At 38.0% G+C, this 13,638-nt stretch overlaps 1 protein-coding gene across 4 annotated transcripts in view; it reads left to right on the top strand.

Moving 5' to 3' along the window:
* The window catches only part of LOC124875948 (serine/threonine-protein kinase PAK 3-like), a 60,191-nt gene that overhangs the window by 38,913 nt on the left and 7,640 nt on the right, over positions 1 to 13,638 (top strand). For 2 of the 4 annotated variants that reach the window (XM_047378387.1, XM_047378385.1), the window contains exons 4-14: positions 1,300 to 1,453; positions 1,547 to 1,584; positions 4,718 to 4,780; positions 6,978 to 7,133; positions 7,212 to 7,386; positions 9,182 to 9,245; positions 11,637 to 11,685; positions 11,763 to 11,875; positions 12,606 to 12,723; positions 12,848 to 12,947; positions 13,082 to 13,278. In XM_047378387.1, coding sequence (XP_047234343.1) covers positions 1,300 to 1,453; positions 1,547 to 1,584; positions 4,718 to 4,780; positions 6,978 to 7,133; positions 7,212 to 7,386; positions 9,182 to 9,245; positions 11,637 to 11,685; positions 11,763 to 11,875; positions 12,606 to 12,723; positions 12,848 to 12,947; positions 13,082 to 13,278 — 1,227 coding nt within the window. Of the gene's footprint in view, positions 1 to 1,299; positions 1,454 to 1,546; positions 1,585 to 4,717; positions 4,781 to 5,014; positions 5,081 to 6,977; positions 7,134 to 7,211; positions 7,387 to 9,181; positions 9,246 to 11,636; positions 11,686 to 11,762; positions 11,876 to 12,605; positions 12,724 to 12,847; positions 12,948 to 13,081; positions 13,279 to 13,638 lie in introns of all 4 variants that reach the window. The other 2 variants (XM_047378384.1, XM_047378386.1) reach the window with 2 other exon arrangements.

Here is a 13,638-nt window from a genome sequence, read left to right as displayed (position 1 = left end):
GGTAGGGTCAGAATCTGGCGTCAACAACACGAAAGCATGGATCCTTCCTGCCTTGTATCAATGGTTCAGGCTGGTGGTGGTGGTGTAATGGTGTGGAGGATATTTTCTTGGCACACTTTGGGCCCCTTAGTACCAATTGAGCATCGTGTCAACGCCACAGCCTACCTGAGTATTGTTTGTGACCATGTCCATCCCTTTATGACCACATACACTGTGGTCATCTTCTGATGGTTACTTCCAGCAGGATAACGCGCCATGTCATAAAGTACGAATCATCTCAGACTGGTTTCTTGAACATGACGAGTTCACTGTACTCAAATGGCCTCCACAGTCACCAGACCTCAATCCAATAGAGCACATTTGGGATGTGGTGGAACGGGAGATTCTCATCATGGATGTGCAGCCGACAAATCTGCAGCATCTGTGTGATGCTATCATGTCAATATGGACCAAACTCTCTGAGGAATGTTTCCAGTACCTTGTTGAATGTATGCCACGAAGGATTAAGGCAGTTCTGACGGCAAAAGGGGGTCCAACCCAGTACTAGCAAGGTGTACCTAATAAAGTGGCAGGTGAGCGTACGTTATAAACAATAACATTTATTACTACTGAATCAGACACAATGGTCAGTCCTGGCTGTGAAATAGATGGGTAAGGCTTCTTGGTGGGTTTGCCGGTTCTCTCTTTCTCTGACTAAGTTGGAACACAGCTCATCAGGCACAGTTTGCTTCCAGGTTGGGTGATGTCAGGAGAGGCTTATCAGCAAATCAGACACCTACTTAAGGTAACATAAAAGCAATGTGTCTTAGACAGCCAACAAAAACTTGGATTCTGTTATTTCTTACTAAACCACATTCTTTAGACTCATAATTCAAGCAGTTTTCAGATTCAAAGGTTTAAACGTAGTTATCTAGTAGTTAAAAATGAAGTTAAAAGTTGAGGTTTTACACATTCATGACAATACTTCATGTTACGACTAATCCTGAATTAACTGTAGTTTATTTTAATACATTTTGAATTTCAAAATTGGAGAAATAACATCATTCAGGAATAGACCTATTAATGCTCAAATTTAAATACAAAGATGCATACTCAAGGACTCTTCTGTCTGAAGAGTCCTTGAGTATGGAGTATTGAGCATATTGGAGCATAAAAAGATAAAACTTTGGGTTACACTGAGACTATTTTGGACAGCAAGAACATTTTTAGGGGACCTGGAGAAAATTTGTTCTAGGAGAAAGGTCACATGCACTACAACACCTTTAGTCACATTTCCCTATCAACATGTGACCTCTGCAGGGAATCCCAGAGCAGTGGGCACGGCTCCTGCAGACCTCGAACATCACTAAGCTGGAGCAGAAGAAGAACCCACAAGCTGTGATCGACGTGCTAAAGTTCTACGACTCCAAAGAGACTGTCAACAATCAGAAATACATGAGCTTCACCTCGGGAGGTAATAAAATACCAAAAATTATAAACAAATATTTAAGATTATTATTATACAGAATGCTAAACATTTTTATAATTTTTTATTTTTTTATTTTAGACAAAACAGCGCATGGATACATAGCAGCAAACACTCTGGTGAGTTTTTGTGTATCTAAATCTACATTGGTTGATGTTGTTTTGTTACCCAAACTCAATTGTATTCAATTGATTTCAATTTGGTGAATTCAGAATTTCGATACAGCTAAAAACCTAAAATTTGATTTGTTTGCTTTAGAAAATCTCATAATATAAATGGTAAGATATCTTATAAACAATAGGCCGGAGTAAAAAATTTAACAGGTAAGTTGCAATGAATGATTTTATTTTTCTGTCATATCTCACTTCACTTCCACTGATTTTTTTCTGGGGATTTCTGCAAGACACACTTTCGACAGAATCCCTTTCACACAGATTTTTTTCCTTCCTTTGGCAAAATATGTGTGTTTCCCTCCTGAGGCTTGCTTCCCTGACATACCAAAAAGTTTTGCAACTACAGCAGAAAAATAAGTGACTGCAGAGAGAGAGGTGCGCTGCCTATTGTTTATTTTTCCAATCCACTCTGAAATGTAAAATGTCCATAGACAAAAGTGTCACTGGAGGCTCAGCTGCATGTAGAGAGACTCCTGCTGTGTTGACCTCTGTTATCTGTGCTTTGAATGCCCCAGCCTTCATTCACTGGGCGAGGAAGAGGAGGAATAAGTAGAATATACTGCCTCAAGGAAACTCCAGTGGGTTCTCTTTATGCAGGGCCAGTGAAGGGTAAAAGGGTGTGGCGGTTAATCAGGGAGGTTGCTTTATGCACTATAAGCTTTCAAATGCATTTCAGTGTTCAGTAGCATGCAGAGGTGACTCGGCTTGTGGCTTCATTGTTACTAAAATCCTGAGCTATCATAATGAAAATAATCACCAACAAGTGGTCTGAACGAGACACAGCAGACCCTTATCACTGCTGATGAACTCTGACTGATCATCTTGATGTTACAAACTGATGTGCATTTAATATACATCATTCTGCTGTATGTTAACTCTTTAGAAACTGCAGAAACCATTACTATCAACTTGTCACAACATATGATTTTAGATTCTGTTGACCTCTTAGCTTTCTGTTGAATTCAACATTAGATATATGTGTTACAAAGCAATCCAAGCTTTGGTCAGATCAAAAACCGAAGTTTAGATTTTAGCACTGTTGGAATATTTCTAACTTTGAACTTCGTGCTTGATCTCCACTTACGCAAAATCAGTCAGTTCCTGTCAGATATTAGCTTCACCCAGGATAGATTTTCATTATTTTTAATGAAGAGGTCAAGAAACTCAGAGGAAAGGAGATGGCACCAGTTTTAATATTTCCTTTAGATGCTACCAAAATGTAATAACTGTAGCTTCTCTGCTTTCTTGCTACAGTGAATTATTCTCAGTATAGTCTTCATTAAAACCCATATCTAATAATTTTCAGCCATCATCTCTCAAAGCACTTGATGTTTTCTCTCTAACATACTCCCTGCCAGGGTTCCCTACTGTCACTTCTGACTAATAACATTTGAGCCTTTAGCTATAGAAAATCAATGAATTGTCGTAATGTTTCTTTACTTACAGTGCCTTGCAGAAGTATTCACACCGTTTGATCTTTTTCACTTTTTTTTCCCAGGATACAATCATAAACTTCAGTGTATTTTGAGGGGATATTATGTCATAGACCAACACAAAGTATAATAGGCATAATTGCGAAGAGGAGGAACAATTATACATGGTCTTCAAAATTTATTTTTTTTGTAACTTTTGTTTTTACATGAAACCTGTTAAAGAAGTTGTTATTCTTAAATGGGATCAAAATAATTTTTTTTGCTAACAAAAAGCACTGTCAAGGACCGCATCATTCTCAACACACCATCCTCACAGTGAAACATGTGGGTGGCAGCATCATACCGTGGGGGAAAGCTTTCAGAGTTCATTTGAAGATGAATTGAGAAAAGTACAGGGCAACCCAATTAGAGAACCTGTTAGAAGCTACAAAAGCCTTAGGACTGAGGTTGGGGTTCAGCCTCCAACAGGAAAACGACCATAAATATACAGCCAGAACAACATTAAAATGGTTAAAATCAAAGCATATTAATGTTTCAGAATAGCCATGTCAAAATTCTGACCTAAATCCAATTGAAAATCTGTAATAGGAATTGCTAATTGGTATTCACTGACATCCTCTGGACAACCAGACTAAACTTTGTCTGTTTTACAAGAATAGGCAAACATTTCAAGATCTAAATGTGCAACCGAAGTAGAGACTCCAAAAGACAGTAAAGGCTGTAATTACAGTGAAAGGTGGTTCTACAAAGCATTGACTTATGCATTTCATTGTTCTGAACATTTACGAGTGATTTGTGTTGGTTTTCATGTGACAAAATGCTGAAAAGTAGAAGGAGCATAAGTACTTTTGCAAGGCACTGTATGGGCTGGGTTATCCGGTTATGAACCAAAACAAAATTAAGAAAAACAACGCTGTCTATAGAAAATGTTCTGCTAAACTTACATTTAACTTTGTTTGATGGTTTTGCTCTATTTTCTCACAGAATAGATGCAAAAAGTTAAATAGGAAGACCCAGGGCATACCTGTTTCAAAGTGTAAAAAAATGATCAGTTACATTTAATGGATAAAAATGCAATCCAAAAAACACAGAAACAAAAAATTTATTGTTATTGTTATTGTTTGGTTTTAAAAGGTTTTACATTAACATGACTTCTTTTTGCAGGTTAATACATACGTTTGTCAGGAAGATCTTTCCTACAAACCTGTAAGAATATGGAAATTATATCCAGTGAAGACAACGAAAGTGATGTCAGAAATATGACTTAATATGTGCCTGAAATATTTTCAACAAGCACTAAAATGAAGACAGCAGAATAAGTGCTTTTGGCAATCCAGAAACAATAACTGAGATGGAATCTAATTTTGCTGCATATTGACTTTAGTCTACATAACATGAAGTGACAATTACTGGTGGTATCACAGTTTCCAAATAAATGTGGCAATAACATTTTTATCTTGAAGTGGAGAGGAAAATACTGCCCCCCCCTGTGTTAGGGGACAATGTGTCGACATAAAGTCCACCTCCTCAGATGCTACCCCTCTCTGCTTCCCACCCTACCCCCTCCTCTATAGTATACACCGAGTCTCACTCACTGTATGGGTTTGTTTTAAGTAAATCCTCCCATTTTCAACCTTCACATTCAGAACCGGCTGCTGTCTTCTGGGCCTCCTGTCAGCCTTAGAACCTGCAGCGCATTATTTGACAAGGTAACTCCTCCATATTACTTTCCACATGATGTACCTCTACATTGGCTGTAAAGCTAAATTCAACTATTTGATGGCCATATATTGATGAGCCATCTGGCTATTTTGCAGTGTAAATATTCAATTTCAGAGGCACTTGTATTGATACTTAATGGGGGTTTAATTGGCTTCTGATGTTTTAAATAGATTTATTTTCTTCTGAAACATCACATGGGATAATTTCTGTTTTTCTTTAAGTCACCGTCTCTGAAATGGCAGGACAGTTGCACATTCCAGAGGACTGTACTGACTGTCAATCTGCATGTATGAACTCATATTTTACCAGTTTAATCCACATTGCCAATAATCTGCCTGTGACCTCATCACCATTTTAGACATTGCTGCATGGCTCCTAATAAAAATATACACATGCACCAAGCACTCCCCTCTGCACTGCAGTCTTGGCCAGTCTTCCTCAAAGCGAGTCAGAGGCCCAGTCTGTCTGAATGAAGTACTGGGACTTTGCTTTTAATCACCAGAACTAAGCTGCACCACTTTCATTAATGCATGACGAGAGAGGATAAAGTGTTTCCATTCCATAAGAGGAAGATGATCCAAGGCAAATAAGGTACTTGGATGGGAGGGGAAATAGAAAAAGGCAGTGCATTCGGCATATTAAATATGCCTAAGGCTTATTAATCAGACTAACTGGAAGGAGTCTTCTGTATCAACACGGTGTTTGCGGTTCAACACAGATACTGCCCACCACAGTGTTGCAGTATGTCAGAACTCACAGTGCAGTTAAAATGTAACACCTTGCTAATTAAAAATTCATCACCATCGCTGGTTCATGGCGCACCTCACCAGACCCCACATCTCAAACCTCCTCCGAGAAAATACATTGAATGCGACTTCACGTTTCCCTTTAGCTTTCACTTGAATCATAAATGCTTTTCTGTGCCGTAAACATAACTTCTCCCTGATTTTACCCCAAATACTGTTTATTCTTAAAGACCACTTTGTTTCATTTTGCTTTTGAATATTTTTATGGAATGATAATTAGAGATGCACAGAAATGAAATATGTGGCCGATTTCTAATCTCTGTTTTTTATAACGCTCTAATTACTCTTTAAGAATATAAAAACATAAAAGACTCTCTTTTTGTATTTTGCAGAGCCGTGGTTCTCAAACTGTGTACAAGTGCTACTGGTGGCATTTGGGCTGCCTTTAGAAGTACTCAAAGAGAAAACAACACTTGTGGCTACTTGTGCAGTGTCACATTTACCTCCGAAGTAAAGAGGTTGGACCTTGGTATGACAAACCCAGTTCAACCTTCTATCAGTTCCAAGTTCAAAAACCAGTGGAATACAGTAACTAATGTACACAGTGACCAGGCTAACTACTGTTAGCAACTACATTAGCAATAAATGCTAATACAATAGATCTTGAACTTTCAAACTCTGTGGCTACATGTTCACTTATGACTTTGACATCAAGTTTATATGAAAGGTCGACATATTTGATAATGAAGTTAAGGTTGATGAGAAACCACAGATTTTACCATTTGGAATTTCAATTTCATGCGATATTTCTGTTAACATTTCCAAGCTGAAATCTGGCAATTTCAAACTTGGAGTAAAAATGGGACATATACTTTAACAGCATCCTAATCTAATGATGCTGTGCCAATTGATGACATCTTCTTTCTTTTAATGTTTTAAAACATTTCCAAATCCAGCATGTTCTATGACAGATAGAGTTTGAAAGCTCAAAGAGAAAAAACTTAGCACATTTGGTAAACTTCATTTGGCCTTCCTGGTATTGCTCTATAGTCTGAATGAGTTGCAGACAAGTTTTTTGAAACACAATTGCCCTTTAAATGTGTTCTTACCTATTTGTGCTTCCTCTGACTTACTTTTAAACCCCTGACTGATTCTAGGTATAACTAACTGTTAGTGTTAAATATGGTGTTCTTACTGCTAGGAAAAAGATCCAGATTTTTGAGTTTGAAAATTGGTCAATATCGGTCACCTATCAATTTCTCAGTGCATCTCTAATGATAATTTGCTAACTGAAGTATTTGAGGTCTGAACTTGAACTGGGAACATGGCTGGTTTGGAGAATGCAGGCTGGTGGTGACAACAGATCAAAACAGTGTTGCATGTCGCTTTAATTAAATTCTGCATTCACCTCTTCTGATTTAAATCTCTCCGGATCCAGGGTGCCAAAACATCATCAACAGAAACCCCGATTGCTCCACCTGTTTCAGAAGAGGAGGATGAGGAGGAGGAGGAAGAGGAGGAAGAAGATGAAGACGAGGACGACGATGACGAGCTGCCCCCGGTCATCGCTCCTCGACCCGCGCACACCAAATCTGTAAGTTCACGAGGCACCAGCTGATGAAACCATTTACCTGCTGTTGTTACTATCTACACTTGGATTCTTTTAATGCAGATTTACACACGTTCTGTTGTGGACCCACCAAAGCCCCCCTCTCCGGTCAAAGAAGAGTCCACTCCACCAGAGTCGCAGGTTCAGCCTGAAAATACCTCCAACACGATGTACCGCCACACTGACCGGCAGAGGAAGAAGTCCAAAATGACAGATGAGGAGATTCTGGAAAGACTCAGTATGTCTTAAACAATCTACACCTCTTCACTATTTAATGGATTATTAGTCCATACATTTTGTAGGCAAAACTCGTAAAAGTTTTTTTTACTTTATATTATCCTAAAAAAACATTTAAAAGTAATAAGTGTGGAGTGTGATTGAGGGTATTGATATAAAAATTTAAAATATTGTGTTAAAATCTTTTTATAGTTACAATAAGACAGTTTACATGCACTTATCATGGGCGTTAAAATAATGAGAATTACAGACCTTTTTTGAGGTAATTTAACCGTTGTTTTTCGAACGATTATGCAACATATTGGTCCAATCACTTTTAAAGACAGGAATTGGGTGCACAAATTTCAATTGATTGGTTATTTTCAATAATCTACATAGGGTCAAAATCATACATGCAGGTTTAAATAAACATTTGGCCTGTCTTTGTGGGCAGATGCAATATTCAGTAAGGCTTGAAGTTGTAAATTTGGGTCAGGGGCCAAAATGTCTGTACCCTCTCCGTCTTTGTTTTATTTTACTTGCTTCACTGGTTTTCCTCCATTTTATATTAGCCTTGAGTATTTGTGGTCCCTTGATTCCTATTAAACATCCCAACCAATTTTCTTTTTATCCGAGGCTAACAGCTTGTGTCAGATGGTTGAAACTTGAATGCAATTAGGTGTTCCGACAGAACATTGATCCCAAACACACATAAAACTGATTTTGTAATGGATGAACAGGCTAACATTAACCTTCTGAAATGGCCTTTAACTCAACTCTATTAAAAATGTGAAAACTATTCTTAAAAGCCAGGTCCATACCAGAAAACCATTCAATTTAAATGAGCTGTAGCACTCTAACGTCTGCCGAGAAGAGTGGTCAAATATCCTGCCACAGTTAGGCCAGAAGCTTGTTGATGCCAATCTGTGGTTTCTCTGTAACTTGCTAAGAGACATTTATTAAATATAATCGAGGGTGTATGCGGATATTTGAGTCAGTATGTTCAGTTTGCCTCCTTGTGGATAGTAGAAATCACTTAGTAAATTCAACGTTTTTGCACCAAATAATGTTTTTAATAAAACATAAAAGATGTTTGTTTAATGATAATTCAACCCTAGAAAAAGAATAGCTGAAATGCATCATTATAAGCCCAAAATAAACATGACATTGTTTCCCATGATAAGAAAATCTAAACTTGTGCCCAGCACAGCACATCAACCTGTTTGTCCTGATGAGTATCTGTGTCATTTTGTGTTTATGTGTGGTCTCCTTTAGCCAATATGTTGCAAGTTAAAATACAAAGTGCCAGTTACTTGACGTAATGCAACCTTTTACATAGTTGGTGGGAACTGTTTCTCAGTGGGTAGAGTAGATGTCTTGCAAGGGGAAGGTTGTGGGTTCGTTTTGAGCTTCCCCCTCTTTTTTCATGTTGATGTGCTCCTGGGCAAGGCACTTAACCCCAAATGTCTACCAATCTGCATATCAGTTTATGAATGTGTACCTGTTTGTAGGTACGACTGGGTGGATGTGGCTCTGGTGTAAAGCACTGAGTGATCGACATGACCAGAAAAGTGCTTTATAAATTCTGTCTATTTACAATGATTTCTCTGCGTTAATGTAATACAAAGGAAACAAGGGGTGTTAACAGTTCAGCAAGGAAGTACTTGCCTTAAAAAAGTTGCCCTTTGTTGATCACTCTGTGATGTAACTTCAGCCTGAATCACCATTATAACATTGTGGGGATCAAATTTGTACAATGAAAAAGAAATGAATTTGCATCGTGGACATTGATTATGTATATGTTCTCTCTGACTCAGGGAGTATTGTCAGCGTTGGGGATCCCAAAAAGAAGTACACGCGCTTCGAGAAAATAGGACAAGGGTAAGTCTCTTTTTGACGAACAAACAAAATGAGTAACTTTTGGAAGCGCCAGCCTCTGCAGGAGAACAGGGTTTTTCAAGAGGAGAGTTAGGGTTGGATAACTGAGAGAAAAGTTGGTGGACAGGAAATGAAAACTCAATCCCAAAAAAGACTGTAACCCAGATTAGCTCAACCAGCTGCCTCTCTCCACTTTTCTCTACATCTTTAAGTTTTTTTTTTGTTTTTTTTTAACCATTTCCCCTGTACAGGACTCATTTAAACAGAAAAAAAAAAAACATGCAGTGGTTGTAATCTTCTCACCCTGCTCAGCATTTTCATATCTGATCATGTGGGTAGCTGAACAGTGGATATTTGTCTATTTACTCTCTGCTGGGTTATCTTGAATTTATTACCACCAGGAACTCTACTTCATTATTCATAGCTTGTGACAGCAGCTGAGGGGAAAGAGGAAGCAGCAGGGATTTACAGTGGAAGGTTTTTAATACCCTGCAGCCAAATACAGACTGACTGAAGGGATTTAACTTGATTCATACCCCTTGAAACTTTACAGTTTGTCACATTACAAACACCAACTTCAATGTATTCTATTAGAATTTTATTTCATAGACAAAGTAGTGAACAATTGTAAGTTGAAAGGAAAGAATACATGGTTTTAAAAATTTTTTTATACAGAAAAATCACAGATCACAGATATACAGATCACAGCAGATGGGTCGGGGATCAAGTTGTAGAGATGTTTAAAGCAGAAATAAGTAATACAACAGCAAACATGTGGAAGAAGGAGGCCAAAATGGAACGTTCTGGTCTATAAGCAAAATACATCTCCTACAATATCTATGCTGATGACGTACAGCTTTATATTTCCATGACAACACTTGACCATAGTCCACCACAGTCACTGAGTCAGTAAGTCTATATTACTCATAAGTGAATAGGTCAGAATTCCCTCCAACTTAATCCAGAAAAGACAGAAGGTATTGTTTCTGGTCCCATAGGGTTGAGGAAACAGAGCATGCAAAAAATCCAAGTGTGATCATGTACTCAGACCTGAACTATAAACATCAAATAAAGTCTAGCAACACATCAGCCTACTACTGCCGTTACACATGGTCAGAATAAAGGTTTTCTTGTCTAAACAGGAAATCTGGTGGTTACTTTAATTTTCAGTAAACTAAATTATTGTAATGGTGTACAGGTCTCTAGAAAAAAATATCAAGCCACAGCTAATCCAAAATGCTGCTGCCAGAATCTCGAAGAACACCGGGAAATTAGATCACATTACACCAGTCCTTAAATCAATGTGCTGGTTCCCTTTTTAGAAAAGGGAAGAATTTTAAATTATGTTGATGATCTATACAGCTGTAAATGATCTCAGGCCTCACTACATGACAGAGCTGCTGGTCAAATATGAACCATGAAGCCCACTCAACTCAACTGTGACCTCTTCACTTGGTGTTCACAAGAAGGTAACTAAACTAAAAGGAGAAGCTGAATTTTTGTTTCTAGGCTCCTTTAACCCAGGAATGGTCAGGGTTGACGGGATAATATGTGGAGCTAAATACAAGGTGATCCTAGAAGAATACCTTCTAGTTCCTACAGAAGACTTGGGGGCAGAGGTTCACCTTCCAGATCAAAGCATTATTTATGTATCTGAATGGCCTTGTTAAAGTCTAGACCTTAATGCAATTGAGAATCTGTGGCAAGATTTGGAAAAACTTTCCATCCAATCTGACTGATCTTGAGCTTTTTTGCAAAGAAACATTTTCAGTCTCCAAATATGCATTGCTGATTGAAACATACCTCGAAAGGCTTGCAGTTGGCATGGCAGCGAAAGATGACTTTAAGTATTGACGCGGGTGACTTATTACAAATGCACTCCACTTCACGATAATGCAAACCTTTATGTTGGTTTATCACATAAAGTCCCAATAGGTTTGAAGTTTGTGGAGAAAAGTATAAAAAAGGTATTTGAATACTGTGTTTAACTTACCTAAATAAGAATTTTGTGCTCTTTTTGGGCCAGAAATGTACAGATTCACTTAATTGTTGAATAATCTAAAAACTTGTCTTTTTTCCTTGGCCTAACAGTGACGATGTCTTCCTATTTAATCAATCCATGCTGCACATTCTATTTTATTGCAGCCAGCTTTACTTTTTTAGTGTTTCTTCAAATTCTACCTAGCTATGCAGCTTTTAAGTAACAGAATTATTCAGCTGGCCATTTGCGTGTCAACGGTGAATATTTAACTATTCGCTACAGTATTTTTATAAATAACAGTATTTTTAAGGTTTTAGTGAAACTCTAACTTCAAAATTTGTTTGTTGTTTTATACTGACCTAAACTGAAGTGATGTGTATTTCTCTTGTATCTCTGATGTTTTGTTTCATCAGAGCATCTGGCACTGTCTACACTGCCATCGACATAGCAACTGGTCAAGAGGTAAAATAAAATGTGCTTCTTTGCTTTTCTGCTGCTAAGCTTTAGCTATGTTAAGCTATAAATATCTGTGGTCTCAGGTGGCCATCAAACAGATGAACCTGCAGCAACAACCCAAGAAGGAGTTGATCATCAACGAGATCTTGGTGATGAGGGAAAACAAAAACTCCAACATAGTGAACTACCTGGACAGGTTAGTTGTTTTAAATTCAGAGCCCTATTTGAAAAATACCTAACGCAGCTGCATTTAAGGTATGTTTCATTGTTGTCAAGGCAACAATGAACAGGCTTGTTTGATCAAACAGACGATCCAAAATCAAAAGATATTCTGTTTCATTTATATAATAATAAAAAAGAGCATTCAGTAAGGATTGTTAATAATTTTTGGTTAATAAAACAATGGTATTTATAAAACTTAAACAGAGCACAACCTAAGAGCTGTTTTTAGATTGCTTATGTATTAATGCAAGATGGAGTATGAATAAATTCACCCTTTGACTAATTCAACATAATTCCGCTTTTACCCTAGCAACTTTGAGGGATTGTCAGAGCCTCTCTATAAATCATGTTCCTCTGCTTCTGCAGATTTCCTTCCCTCTTTCTCCTTTTTACCAGTGGGTCGAACTTAGATCGAGATAAAATACTGCCACCTAGTGTTTCAAAGCAATAGGAACGCTGTAACATTCGAAACTTCATTTTCTACTGTTTGTCTTAGGTCTAGTTTAAGTAAATCAGCCTTTCTGCTGTGGTCAGATGTTTGCTCAGTAACATCCCTGTGATGTGTAAATACGAGTAATGCTTTCAGCCTCCACACCACAGGCAGTAGCTTCTCCAGTTGAGCAATTTATAAAACTTATTGTTTGATGCATGTCACAATGCCACAAGTTAAGACTCACCCCTTTACTGTTATCTTCATTCTTTAGCTACCTGGTAGGGGATGAGCTGTGGGTGGTGATGGAGTATTTGGCTGGAGGATCGCTGACAGATGTTGTGACTGAGACCTGCATGGATGAGGGCCAGATTGCTGCAGTCTGCAGAGAGGTGAGAAATCAAGTTTGGACATCCATAGTAACGGTCAATAATAGCCAGACGAAAGAGACTGGTCAAAGACTGTTTTTATAAACATGGAGGTTGATCATATGTGCCTCTACTTTTGTCCTAATAGTGTCTTCAAGCTTTGGACTTTCTACACTCCAACCAGGTTATCCATAGAGATATAAAAAGTGACAACATCCTTTTAGGGATGGACGGATCAGTGAAGCTCAGTAAGTCATGTTTACAGGTTTGGCTTTAGCATGGCAATAAAAAGTGCCATTTACAAGAGACAAAAAGCCAGCACGAGTAAAATATAGTTGTTAATTTAAATGACTAAATCAGTTTCCTCTGCTTTCCCTTGTAGCTGACTTTGGCTTCTGCGCCCAGATCACTCCAGAGCAGAACAAACGCAGCACCATGGTGGGAACGCCGTACTGGATGGCACCGGAGGTGGTGACTCGAAAGGCGTACGGCCCGAAAGTGGATATCTGGTCTCTGGGAATCATGGCAATAGAGATGGTGGAGGGAGAACCACCTTATTTGAATGAGAATCCACTCAGGGTAAATACAGTTGCAGCACAGCACCCTGGCAAATGTAGAACTAAAACTGAGTATAAAAGGAGTAACCAGGAAAGTATTTGTTTTTCTGTGCTTGGACAGATAGCACCAAACTAACTCTGACATCAACTCATTTACTTCAACAGAAATCAACTAAATACAATACCTTTCAAACTATACATGCCTATACATTTCTTACATTTTGTCACATTCCAACCATAAACTCTGCTGCATTTGTTGGGATTTTTTAACACAAAGATTTGGATTTTGGAAAGTGGAAGAAATATGATAAATGGTTTTCAACATTTTACAGACTTTTTTTATAAATGTGCTATAAGTAGTCCTAATTGCTTTTTGCAACAA

Source organism: Girardinichthys multiradiatus, chromosome 11 (genome assembly GCF_021462225.1).
Source record: "Girardinichthys multiradiatus isolate DD_20200921_A chromosome 11, DD_fGirMul_XY1, whole genome shotgun sequence".
In the NCBI taxonomy this organism is placed as follows: domain Eukaryota; kingdom Metazoa; phylum Chordata; class Actinopteri; order Cyprinodontiformes; family Goodeidae; genus Girardinichthys; species Girardinichthys multiradiatus.
Note: the sequence above shows the minus strand (reverse complement) of the source record. Positions and strands in the feature narration are given on the sequence as shown.